Source organism: Leopardus geoffroyi, chromosome A2, assembly GCF_018350155.1.
Source record: "Leopardus geoffroyi isolate Oge1 chromosome A2, O.geoffroyi_Oge1_pat1.0, whole genome shotgun sequence".
Taxonomy (NCBI): domain Eukaryota; kingdom Metazoa; phylum Chordata; class Mammalia; order Carnivora; family Felidae; genus Leopardus; species Leopardus geoffroyi.
In genome coordinates this window covers 151,004,274-151,018,213 of record NC_059331.1, presented here as the reverse complement: position 1 = coordinate 151,018,213, position 13,940 = coordinate 151,004,274, and the positions used below count along the sequence as shown (strand labels likewise).

Genomic DNA, 13,940 nt, shown 5'->3' with positions numbered 1-13,940 from the left:
GGGAATAAAAAATGCTGCAAACACTGTGTAGAACAGTATACAAATTCCAAAGTTAAAAACAGAACTACCACATGATCCAGCAGTCCAACCACTGGGTATTTACCCAAAAGAATTGAAATTAGGATCTTGAAGAGACATTAGCACTCTCATATTCATTGCAGTACTATTCACATTAGTGAAAATGTGTGAACAATCTGAATGTCCATTGATGGACAAATGATACAAAGTGAATGTGCTACACACACATGCACACACACACACACAGAAACAGTATTCAGTCTTAAAAAATGAAATCCTTCAATATGCAACAACATGGATAAACCTTGACACATTATGTTAAATGAAGTCACAGAAGGACAAATACTACATGATTCCACTTACATAAAGTATCTAAAATAGACAAACTCCGAAAGCGGAATGGTGGTTGCTGGGAGCCAGCAGGAGGGAAAAACGGGGAGCTACTAATCAACATATTTAAAGCTTCAATAATACTGGATGAGTAAGATTTATAACAACATTGTGCCTATAGTTAACAATACAGTATTGTACATTTAAAAATATGCTGAGGGTACGGGGCGCCTGGGTGGCGCAGTCGGTTAAGCGTCCGACTTCAGCCAGGTCACGATCTCACGGTCCGTGAGTTCGAGCCCCGCGTCGGGCTCTGGGCTGATGGCTCAGAGCCTGGAGCCTGTTTCCGATTCTGTGTCTCCCTCTCTCTCTGCCCCTCCCCCGTTCATGCTCTGTCTCTCTCTGTCCCAAAGATGAGTAAACGTTGAAAAAAAAAAAAATTAAAAAAAAAAATATGCTGAGGGTAGACCTCATGCTAAGTGCTCTTACCACAAAAAAAAATAAATATAAAAACTAAAATAGCCAATAAATATATGTAAAGATATTCCATGTCACTAATAAAGAAAGAATATAAATTAAAACATAACATATATAAAGCAAACAACACCAGATTGTTGAAAATCAGGGAATTAAACAGTGTTTATGGGTATATGGAAAAACAGGCCTTCTTAACGGTGTAATGAAGGATTAACTCAGAAGGCCTGGGTTGTCCAAACTCTGCACATACCAAAGAAAAGTGAGACCCTTGTAAAACTCCTAGAAGATAACCTCTCAGACTTTGGACTATCCTGCTTGATAAGAGTCTATCGTCTACTTGGGGCTTTGGGTCATACCAGATAATTTACACTAATGTGACTTATGGTAGAGGGGCTTGTACCATATGCTATCAGTTTTAACAGGAGAGGTTAGAGACTGAGTAACTAAGGCCAACCATGTATGTACTACTCCATGGAGACATGACCAGCCCCTCATAGAAATCCTGGATACCAAAGCTTGGATGAGCTTTCCTGATTGGCAATACTTCATGTGTTATCTCACATGGCTGGGAGTATTAAACACTGTACAAAAGACACCATTAGAAGGGGACAACTGAAGCTTGTGCCTGATCTATCCTGGACTCTAGTCTATGTACCTTTTACCTTTGCTGATTTTTTTAACCTTTGCTGATTTTAATCTGTATCATTTCAATGTAATAAACCATAACCATGAGTATGGCAGTTTTTTGAGTTCTAGGAGTCCTTCTATAATCATTGAACCTGAGGGTAATCTTGAAGACCCCAACCATGCTCATATAAATTGTTTGTATGACTATAAATTGTTACAGCTCCTCTTGGAGGGCAATTTGGCAGTATTATTTTAACCAGAAATCTAGGCATTTACTTCCAACACTACACACACACACACACACACACACACACACACACACACACACAAAATAAGACACATATAAAAGAATGTTCATGTAGTTCTGTTTGTCAGAGCCAAAGACTAGAAACATCTAAAATTCATTAATAAGGTAGCAGTTACAGAAAATATTGTTTATCCAATTAAATCTAATAAATCAATTTATACAAAAAAAGATTGATATATGTGAGCTGATGTGGAAAGACTTTCAAGATACATGGTTGTGTAGGACAGAGTTCATTTATAGCTAAAGCAGAAAAGCTCTATTTTTATATCTGGGGAAGTATGGATATCTAGCTTTGACAGTTGGCCAAGATAAGGACAGTTAAGATTTATAATGTGCTACTTAAAGTCTGAAACTCCCCTGGTACCCACCATGGGCAGTTTATCTACTGGTGGTTTTCATTTGGCAGAATCAGACAGCCTGGCTTGAACATATGACCACAGGGGCATAAACACTCAGCTGGAACTTTTGACTTAGAAGTCATCTGACACCTGTGTGTGTGTGTGTGTGTGTGTGTGTGTATACATATATACATACATATACATATAAATATACATATACATATATACATATGTATATATAAATATATATATATATATAGAGAGAGAGAGAGAGAGAGAGAGGGAGATGGAGAGAGAGAGGGAGGATGGGAGGGAGGGAGGGAGAGTCAATCAGAGAGGGGGAGACAGACTTCTCCTTTACCCTTTCTCCATCAAATAATATAAAGAGAAAAGTTAGTTTATAAGAATGTGTAAGTAGCATCTAATTTAAGTAAGTGTAGACAATTATAGTAAGTATAGATGGTTTTTAATTATACTCACCAGTGAATGTCTAATAATATCTTTACATGGCAATAATATTATAGCATTATAATATGCTATAATTAACACAAAGTGGAAAACAGTGGCAATGAAGAAGTGCTAATAGGAATGTTTCTATCATTTGTGTGTGAGAATTGGGAAGATAAGGCTGTAAGCCACTGAATGAAAACTAAATTTGAGAATGCACATATACAGAAACCTAAAAATATTCACTGAAATATGCACATTTCACGTCCATAAAACATACACTGAAGGAAAGAAGCAGAAAGTGGGAGAGGAGAGAAAAACGACAAAGGGGCACAAAGATAGAAAATAAGAAAGGAAGGGCAATGGCGAAAGGGAGAAAGGCAGAAGGTGAAGAGGATAAAGACACACAGGAGAAGAAGATATTCAGTGTGGTGGCAGGGGAGGAGGGGAAGGAGCAAGAGGTAGGGAGGAAAAAAAAGAGCAAGATTACACAGCCATCTAGCATACCCTCTGTCTGCAACCTCACTCTATGTAAGAGTTTGAATGTGACTGGAACCGTCATGCTATTTGGAATTGTTGAGAATTACAAAACTCTGGCACATGTTTTAAGTTCCTCTTTTAAGCACGTGTGGCTTAAAACTGAAATGCAAGTGCAAATGCACACCAGAGTTTGAAGATTTCATATGAAAAAAAAAGAACGCAAAATATTTTGGATATATTTGAATTAAATAAAATATATATTAAAACAATTTTTTTAATGTTAATTTTGAAAGAGAGAAAGCACTCAAGAGGGGAGGGGCAAAGAGAGAGGGAGACACAGAATCTGAAGCAGCTCCAGGCTCTGAGCTGTCAACACAGAGCTGGATGTGGGGCTCGAACTCATGGACTCTGAGGTCATGACCTGAGCCGAAGTTGGACACTTAATTGACTGAGCCACCAAGGCGCCTCTAAATTAAATATATTTTTGAAATCAATTTCACTTATTTTCCTTAAAAAAATATTTTTTATGTTTATTTTTGAGAGACAGAGACAGAGTGCGAGTGGAGAAGGCACAGAGAGAGAAAGAGGGAACACAGAATCTGAAGCAGGCTCATGCTCCGAGCTGTCAGCACAGAGCCTGATGTAGGGCTCGAACCCATGAGACATGAGATCATGACCTGAGCTGAAGTCGGACACTCAACCAACTGAGCCACCCAGGGGCCCCTTTTTCCTTTTTTAAAATGTGGCCACTAGAAAATTTTAAATGATACATACAGCTTATGTTATATTCCTGTTGGAATGCACTGTTCTAACACCATGAGTCTCCTCATTAAAATTAAGTTTGGCAAAGTAAGTTTGCTAATATTTGAATTCCAAAAACATCTAGGAACATACCAATATGCTGGACTTTTTCATCAATGACCTCACAGTGGTACGGCCACCGTGTTGGACTCAGTGGACCAGAAGAAGAAACACCATACAAATCTCGTGGTTCACGAAGGCGTGGCACCCATCTCCCTAGTTGATATTCCAACAGTATCTGGGTAGTCCGGGGGAAAAATGGGTCACCAGCAGAGTTCGCTGAAAAAAGATTCAACACAATCATGAGTGATAAGAAGCAAAGCCCCAATTTCTATAATTTTTTAATACATTCCTTTTTCCCTTCCAATACCATTAATTTATAAATATTTGTGGACATTATAATTCATGGCACTTAAAAAATAAAATTACTGGGGCACCTGGGTGGCTCAGTCGGTTAAGCTTCCAACGCATGATTTTGGCTCAGGTCATGATCTCATGGTTGTGAGATGGAGACCTGAGTCGGCCTATGCTTAAGATTCTATCCCTCTCCCTCTGCCCATCCCTTGTTCCCTCTCTCTCTAAAAAATAAAAAATAAATAAATAAAATTACTATTGAAATTTTGTAACAATTGATCTTTACATAGCTAAAAAGTAGTTTTTGACCTCAGATACTATCATTTTATACTAAATTCCGTGCTACTCCAAAAACATTTATTTCTCGTAGTTATTCTAGCAAAGTGTTTACTGCCGAGTCTTCTTAAACTTAATCACACTGAGGCAACGATTTGTCCACGATCATAATTCCTCACCGCCTACTAGAAGAATATTCTCAAGGGTTGCTAGTGAACTCTGTCACAAATTTTTCTCAGTGCTCGTTCTAGGGTCACTGTGTGACACAACCCCAAGCACATAATTCACAAAGAATACAACACAAGTAGGCAGCGCAGAGGCCCTGTCTCTTTCAATGGGATAACTGTGGGGCATCAATTTGATGTGGATAATCACCCCTCATGTACTTTGTCTTTTTTGATGCTATACTTTCCTGTTTTCTCCCTTTCACATATTTCGTTTTCCATTTGTCTGACTCCTCTTGCTCTCCTATCTCTAAAATGTGGCTTTTTACCTAGATTTAGTTTTGGGCTATTTTTGTACGATAACAGATATATCAAGCTGGACTAGATGTCAGACCAACTGAGTTCTATTCCACCACTTTGTTTCTATATGATTTTTCTTGGCTAATGCAGCCTCTCTGAACATAAATTTTACTATATGTAAATAAGGAATAATAATATTCCCTGCTACTTCTCAGGATTGTTATTTAGATCCATTTTTTCAACAGTTATTAAGCATCTAGTTTTTCATTATGTGAAGAGACCACATTTTGTCTAATTTACAGTATGACTCAAAAATGGCAAGGTAGCTATTAATTAGGAAATAAAACTAGATCAATATCTCATACTGCTCATGAGTGTAAATTATAGAGAAATTAAATACAAAATTCAAAGTATTTAGAGAAAACTTATATGATTATAATAATGACCTTGGGGTAGGGAAGGCCTCTGTAGCTTAAACAGATTTAAAAATAAAGAGCCACAAATGAATAATGATAAACTTAACATCAAAATAATTCTAAGTCATGGAAGCAACATTAACAAAGGATTACTATAACAGGGAATTCATTATAAGAGGAAACATAAATAGACAAGCATATGGAATAATTCTCAATTTCTTCAGCAATAAAGACGACACAGGTTAGAACAGTGAGTTACCTCCTTTTTTCCAACAGATTGGCAAAATTTTAAAAAGCAAAAAAGGGTGGCAAGATGTCCATAAACTAGTACTACAAATATTTTATGAGTATGGGCATAGATACGTAAGTGCAAAGAAAAAGGTCTAGAGGGATACATACCAAACTGAGAATAGTAGGTATCTTGAAAGACTTTTACGATAGAGAGAAGAAAAAAGAAAAGAATTAAGGCCTTATCTTCAATTTCAGATCATCTGTGATAGATATGTGGATATTTAGAAGAAATATTTTATTTTAACTCTAAATGTGTACATTTTTTAAAAATCAAGTATACACAAAGATTCCATATATGTGTACTTTTGCAAGTGAATGGCTTTATTAAAAAAACTCAGTCAGTTAAGCGTCTGACTTCGGCTCAGGTCATGATCTCACAGTTCGTGGGTTCAAGCCCCACAGCGGGCTCTGTGCTGACAGCTCAGAACCTGGAGCCTGTTTCAGATTCTGTGTCTCCCTCTCTCTCTGCCCCTCCCCCCACTCGCGCTCTGCTCTGTCTCCATGTCTCAAAAATAAATAAACATTAAAAAAAATAAAAATGTACTTTAAAAACACTATGTACTGTGACTCGAGTCATACTGTAAATTTAAGAGCTAATTATTTAAAGAAATGCCTATGTAAATCTTTATGTTAAGTGTAGTCCTTCATAAAGTAATGACCACTTTTATTCAGTTTCATTCAATATCAGGTTTACTTAAAACCTTCACAGTTTGAGCTCCAAAAGATTCTTATAAGAGTGGATACATTTTCTATCCTTATCCAGTATCAGAATACATTCCTATATTATTCAATCTTTTTTTCTAGTTTCTTCATTTTCTTATTTTTCGTGGACCTTGAGTGAATTTTTCATTTGCTATTTATTCACTCAAGGTTTTATCATAAAGGGAAGGAAGAAAATATGGATAAGTTCAAACCTGTTAAAAGTGCACACTGGTGGATATCTTCGCTTACAAATTTCATGAAGTTATCCTCATCCTAAAACAAAAAGAGTTTTAAAATATTCTTTTAAAAACCAACAGCTTCCAAATCCAGAAATTTTTTACATCTATTTTAGTAGTGAGAATTGAGTGCCTCTTTTTAATCTTTAATAAATGAAAAAAAATTAAAGGATTATTAGGGACTACTGGTCTCAAAGTGCCAAACACTTCAAATATCCTCAAACCTTCCAGCCTTTATCTTTCATCCTTCTTTCATTGGGTAAGGTCAGATTAATGATTGCAGGGAGGGAATAAAGTTTAAAGATTCTTGGTAAACTTGGCAACCCAATTTAAACTATGAATAAAATTAAAAGAAAAGAAGCACAAAAAGCCATAGACTGAGAGGGTTAATAGAGAGCTTATTTTGGGACCTTAACTTAGATACATGGTAATTTATATTTTACTAAAATGTGAAGGAAATCTCTCAGAAATATGTACTAGAACCAGGCAAACTCTTTTGAAATACTGTGCTTTGTTTTTCCCTTTTTATTCTTCCGTGTCCCTTTGTTACATCAGAGCCACATTAAACCTATTATGGTGACAAACAGTAGATTTAGGACATAGGAGGCTGCAGTATTATGATACACATTATGATGTAACACAGAATACACGTAAGTGAAGAAGAATTATAAAAATAAAACCTTAGTAATGATTTAATACACACTTTTAAGTAAAACTGAGAAGAATCTTAGCCAAAATATTTTCTCAAAAAACAATACCAATCCGGGTTCTCTTTCTAGACAGGGCATACTGCACACAGCAATATCTTGGCTTTCAAATTATTTTCCAACTTCAGTGACAAGTGATTTAAACATCGAGTTGATTTTCACATCCAACTGATTTTGTAATATTTTTACCGGGAAATTTATATTTTAAATTTTTTTTTTTTTCAACGTTTTTATTTTTGGGACAGAGAGAGACAGAGCATGAACGGGGGAGGGGCAGAGAGAGAGGGAGACACAGAATCGGAAACAGGCTCCAGGCTCTGAGCCATCAGCCCAGAGCCTGACGCGGGGCTCGAACTCACGGACCGCGAGATCGTGACCTGAAGGAAATTTATATTTTATAACATACGGTTTATCTGAAATTAAGTGGAATGAAGTTGAGAAAAACATACTGATTCATCTTCATCACTGATCGTTCTGTCTGAATAGTCTTCCTTTTCTGAATCTTCTGACATTTCTGGCAATATCTGGCTTGAAATTTCTTTTATCATGTAGGTAGGCTGTAAAACAATTTCTAGGGAACTTATTTGACAGTTTTCTGTTTAAGTTGAAGGTGTTTATTACATTAAATGAGTACCCCAACCTTTTGTTCAATTGTATTTAACTAACAGTGACAACAGGCTTCTCTAAAAGCTATATTAGGACACAGCTAATTAGACATTCAATTTCAAAAAACTGAAGACATTTTCCATTTCCATGAAAAAGAGGCAAAAATCACAAGGAAAGGCTAATCAAGTAAATAATGTATTGGAAAAAGAAATTTCCAGGCTACACAGCCAAATCATTCACATCCTGTATTCCCAATACCGCACAGCATAGTAAGTTCGGAATGATCCTGAGGCATTTAAAAAGATCATGGATCAAAAATAAATAAATAAATAAATAAATAAATAAATAAATAAATAAATAAATAAATAAAGTAAAAATAAAAAAATAAAAAGATCATGGGTCAAAGGAAAATTATAGTTACTCAGGCAATGATATCTAACAGCATAGCTTAAAAATTTTTTTTTCTGCTTTAGTTTTCAATTGACCAAAAGTTCAAATGACTACAACAGACTTTTCTCCTTAGATTTTGGTTACTATTCTGTAAGATACTGTCTCTGTTCTAATATTCGATTATTCTTACTTAAATCTCAATAGCTATCCGAAGGTTGTATTGGCGGTGACCGCTACTCCTTCCATGCAAACATCCTCCCAAGTGGTTAAGACAACGGAATACCAAATTCCTTGCCAAGACTCTATTATTTTTGAGAGACCAAAGGAATTTACCAATTTCGAATCTATTGGTTTATGCTCCTCTCTACAGAGAGCAAATAACTCATGCAATAGAGATGACACCTCCAGTATTAAGAGACTTAAGTTTCAGCCTGGGGGGATCGTCACAATTCCAAATTTGGAAAACGTGGCACAAATCCTGGCTCTATTTCCTAACATGAACATAGGAGGCACACCAACGTGCTGACCTGAGTAGTGAAACCTGAACTTCAGGAAAGCCACACACACACACACACACACACAGATTATCTAATGGGCGCTTCCTGTGTCTTCCACGGCTGAAGCAGACGAGGCAAAAGCAGGCGTTTCCACGCCCAGCCACGCAGGGCGGGTCTGCGGACAGGCCAGGTGACTTTCTCAGTGGGAAGGACTTTTAAGCCCCAAGTTGTGTCTGCAAGGTGTGCCTCCCACGCTCACTTCTGGACCAGGCAGTGTGGGGAGGAGCTCATTTTTTGGGACGCGCGGTCTTTCCACGCGCGCTCACTTCCCGCAGGGGGCGGCCCGTCTGCGAAGTCTCTTCCTTCTGGGCCGCCTCGGCCGGGCCCTCGCCCCCGCCCCGAGTCCTCCGCCCAGGCCAGTCGTCCCGTCCCTGGGGGGCGCAGCCGTTCCGCCCGAGACACCTAGGCTCCAGCGTCTGGAAGGAACGCTGGGGTAGTTCAACAGCTCCAGCCACGCCCTTCACCGAGAGGTGAGGCCCTCCGTTTCCTGAGCAACGGGACCATCCTCGCGAGACTTCCGAGCGCCCTCGGTAATCACCTAGCGACCAGCGCCGAGAAGAGCCCACGCGGGATTTCGGCCAGAGGAAGAGGAGAGCCCAGAGGATGACGGGAACGAGGGGCCGAGGAGAGGGGGGCGGAGAGAGTCCCCAAGTGCGTTAGCGTGGAGCCCCATACCTGGGCGGGGGGAAACTTAGGAGAGGAGAGGAGCGGGCAGCGATTTGTCCCTTCGCTTCTCCGCGTCGATTGTCCTTTATCCAAGGAGGCAGTAGAACGTACTGGTTAAGACTTGAGCCTTGTTAGTCTTTATTTGCACCCACACAGAACTGCATTCTGCGCGATTGTGTGCCTAGTCATCTTTATTCAGGAAACGAGACTTCTCTCTAAATACTTGGTAGAGGAGTGATAGATATACTAGGGTGAACTCTAAATTCTTCCCAGCTCAGAGATTCTTTAAGTATCATAATTGTTAGCAAACACATCGAGCACTTCGGACCTTCTGAGGCGCTATGCACATCACTTTACGTGCATGGTCTTTTCTAATTAAATGGGGTCTTTCCATAACAGACTTAAGACACCCTGGTCCATAAGAGACTTGAAGACGTTATTCCTGAAATCACCTTGATTTCCCCCTGGTCTAAACCGTTGTCCCAGTGTAGCTGAAAAAAAGTCTTAAGATGTTTGGAAACATTTTTACTCTTTTTAAGTTCTTTTGGCTGGTATATTAATAAGAGAAAAATAAGTTTAATTTCTTCCACATGGGCACCGCACATTGGCATGAGAGTCTCCAAGATGGACACCCGAGGCTCATATGCCATCCTGAACTAAGGAGAGAGTGGAGTCTGGGGCATCAAAGGGCAGGAAGACAATTCATAGGAAGATGGGAAGAGCAAATGTTTGGTAAACAAATGTTTACCTGCCTTTGCCACGCAGAGACAATGGGACACAGAGAGGAATTGAACATGCCCTGCCAAGCTCCCTCCAATTTACTACCCCTAGCGCATACTTTCTGCAGTTATCTCTGGTGATGGCTGTTTTCCTGGACGGGGCACTCTATAAAAAGCTGCTCCTGAGCCTTTGGGCCTACACTGTCTTCAGCTCAAAATAATCTGCATGCCAAGTGGCATGCAGGTGGTGGATGCTTGCCCTGAACCCCATCAAGTGCCTTGTTGCACCTTGTTTTACGCCGTACGTATGTAACTAAAGGTGACCTGCGCAAAGAATATTTAAATAAGGACTCTATTTTTCTGTTGGACTTTAGAGTCATGGTTGCAAACCATTGAATGTCAGATAAACAAGGTGAAGAAACCCCAAGAAATGGTCTAACCAGGGAACACAGGAAATTAAAGGCAGAGCAGCGACTTAAGTCTCATGATTTTTAGTCCAAATATTTACATGATCATATTTCAAGTAATCCTATAGATGAACATTATTTTATTTTATTATTATTATTTTTTAATAAACTAGATTTCTTCAATTATTAGGTTCCTTTCTTTCAACGTTTATTTATTTTTGGGACAGAGAGAGACAGAGCATGAACAGGGGAGGGGCAGAGAGAGAGGGAGACACAGAATCGGAAACAGGCTCCAGGCTCCGAGCCATCAGCCCAGAGCCCGACGCGGGGCTCGAACTCACGGACCACGAGATCGTGACCTGGCTGAAGTCGGACGCTTAACCGACTGCGCCACCCAGGCGCCCCTAGATGAACATTATTTTAGCGCATAAATAAATGTTGAAGAATTTAAAAAACTTTGAAAATCATAATCACTTATTCTTTGATTCATTCAACTAATTTTTATTGAAATCCCCCTACTAGTCAGGGATTGTTGCTGTGTAAGGCTGTTGCAGGAAACCAAACAGACATTCCTCATGGAGGTTATGGGAGAAGACAGGCAAACCAATTAAAAACACTCCCTCAGGTGATGATAACTGCTATGGAGAGAAATAAAAGCAGGGAAAAATAAAGACCATTGGGAGTACTCTGGGTGGGTGGGCCTTTGTAGGGGTAGCCCTCTCTCTCTCTCTCTCTCTCTCTCCCTCTCTCTCTCTCTCTCTCTCATAAACTCCACACTCAATGTGGGGCTCAAACTCAGGACCATGAGATCAAGAGTCACATGCTCTGAGCCAGCCAGGTGTCCTAGGGTAGCTCTTTCGATAGGGTGTCCAGGAAGCTTCTGTAACCAGGAGTCATTTGAGCAGAGACCAAAAGCAGAGGGATGAGCCGTACTGATGTCCAGAGAAGACCTTGCCAGGTAGGGAAAGTGGCAAGAACAAAGGCTCTGAGACAAGACAGGGTTAAGAATTACACTAGGCAGTCCTGTTGAGGTGAAACCTAGCTGGAGCCAGTATCATTATCAGGAAAGAGGTTTCATTAGGGTTTCTTAAGTAAATTTTAAATGGTTTAAACTACCTGCTTCTTTTTAACTTTTTTTTTTTTTTTTTTTTTTTTTTACTTTATTTCAGATGGTAGTATACAGTGAAATTCCTTAAGTAGAATGAAAGTAAGGCCTGGAATGAGCTTCTACTAAGGACGTTCTGTCGGTCTGAAATTTTGTTCCCGTTTCCTATAATCTTATCTTGAGAAGCTCACAGGACGGACTCCTTATATAGACAATTTTGGCTTCTTGGCAAGGCAACTTTACTCCTGCATCAACTTCCCCTCCTCCTGTTTTCTGGTGAATTTATCTCCTCTAAGCCTGCAGTATAAAAGGCACTATAACAAGAGCAAGAAAAGAGGAAAAGAAAAACTAAAACAATACTCTAAAGAGCACAATTACTAGTGTGGGAATCAGGAGGAAAATTCTCTTTAGCAACATGCCCAAATGTAAGTTGTGTTAGGACTGTAACTTATTTTGTGTAAGTTTATCACTTTGAATTTGTTGAGCAGAGACTTAAATGCAGTGACTAGGGCAATCAGGAGTTATTTGTGACATCACAGAAGTTATCGGTTATATGGCTATAAAGGTCTTGTCACAGTTTGGCTGAGGAAGCCATACTAAGTCCTGAGAGCCCTGGGGTGCTCGAGTACCCATCTTGGCCTTCCTCAGATGATCTGGGTTTAGAATGTCCTGCTATAGGGCCAAACTTCTCAAACTGTTTCCAAGCTCAAACCTTGAGATCCGTCCCAGGCGATTAACTAACCAAGACTCAGCTCAAGTGTCATCCCCATAGTGAAGTCCTTCCTAATCTCTCTATCATTGGTTCAGTTAGTTTCTATTATTAGTTTGTATAATGTGTCTAAATCTGGAGACTATAGTGAAGCATTATTCTCCTAAACACTTGGAAATGAGGCTAGTAAGTAAGAATGCCCCCTGCCTGCTCAACAAATCATGGATAGGACGAATCACCTCAAAAGACAAAGAATGGTTCCCATGCTGAGTGTGAAGTCTCAGGACAAAAACCATGAAATGGTTCCCCACACCCACCCCCGGCCGATAACTGCCTCTGAACTGTGCAGTGGAGAAATCCCGTTTTCCACGGAGGATGTGTTGCCACAGTCCAAAACTTGCTAGCCACTTTCAGCTACTAAAACAGTTTCATTTTGGTATTTAAGATTTTTATTCTGACATTTAGTGTTAAGCACGTTTTAAATGTCAGTTTCAAACTGGAATCAAATCTTCCTCCTCCTCCCCCCCTCCCCCCCCCCCCCCCCAAGCCCTGGCAGCCTAGATCTATCCCTACCTCTGATGTCTTGGGAAGTGGGAATGAGTTGGTGCTTTCCTATTTACATTCATCCTGGCTTCCTTCCACGTGCCAGGTCCTTCTGTTAGGATGAGCAGGGGCTGGGAAGGGAGAGGGCGAACGTCTCTAACTGGGCCCAAATGCAGTCTACACAGTTGGTCTTCTCTGTGGGCTCCATGAGGTTGGTGACTCTGACGTGCCCCCTAACGAGAGGCTTTCTTCAAGGCACACTCCAAGGCAGTAACAATCTCTTGTGAGAGACGGTGGGGAACAGAGATTAGGCGCGTGGGCTCAGGAGCCAACTGCCTGGGGTCAAATATTCTGCCACTTAATAGCTGTATGATCTTGAGCAAATTCTTTACCTTCTCTGTGCCTCAAGTTATTTACGTGTAGGGTGAGGATAATAAAGTACAGAAGGTCCCCTACCTACGATGGTTCAACTTATGATTTTTCAATTTTACAATGGTATGAAAGCAGTATGATTTCAGGAGAAACCATACCTGGAATTTTGAATTTGAATCTTTTCCTGGGTTAGCCATATGCAGGATGGTCCTCTCTCATGATGCTGGGCAGTGGCAGGGAGCCACAGCTCTCAGTCAGCCACAAAGTCATGAGGATCAACAATCAATATACTTACAACCATTCTGTCCCCATTCGACCATCCTGTTTTTCACTTTCAGTACAATAGTCAGTAAATCACAAGAGATATCCAATGCTTTGTTATCAAATAGGCTTTGTGTTACGTAATTTGCCCAGCTGTAGGCTGATATAAATGTAGACTTATACATGTTTAAGGTAGGCTAGTCTAAGCAATGATGTTTGACGGGTTAGGTGTGTTAAATGCATTTTCAACCTAGGATATTTTCAACTTACGGTGGGTTTGTTGGGATGTAACCCTATCATAAGTCAAGAGAGATCTGTAGCGCCTATCCTGTAG

At 39.8% G+C, this 13,940-nt stretch overlaps 1 protein-coding gene across 11 annotated transcripts in view; it reads right to left on the bottom strand.

The window, feature by feature from the left end:
* AGBL3 (AGBL carboxypeptidase 3) overlaps positions 1 to 9,832 on the bottom strand; it is a 78,573-nt gene extending 68,741 nt beyond the window's left edge. For 6 of the 11 annotated variants that reach the window (XM_045495732.1, XM_045495740.1, XM_045495736.1 and 3 more), the window contains exons 1-5: positions 8,795 to 9,832; positions 7,721 to 7,828; positions 6,541 to 6,601; positions 5,735 to 5,764; positions 3,919 to 4,104 (exon numbers count right to left, since the gene is read on the bottom strand). In XM_045495732.1, coding sequence (XP_045351688.1) covers positions 3,919 to 4,104; positions 5,735 to 5,764; positions 6,541 to 6,601; positions 7,721 to 7,819 — 376 coding nt within the window. In that variant the 5' untranslated portion in view covers positions 7,820 to 7,828; positions 8,795 to 9,832. The remainder of the gene's footprint in view (positions 1 to 3,918; positions 4,105 to 5,734; positions 5,765 to 6,540; positions 6,602 to 7,720; positions 7,829 to 8,794) is intronic. The other 5 variants (XM_045495735.1, XM_045495743.1, XM_045495733.1 and 2 more) reach the window with 4 other exon arrangements.
* Positions 9,833 to 13,940: the final 4,108 nt, after the last annotated feature.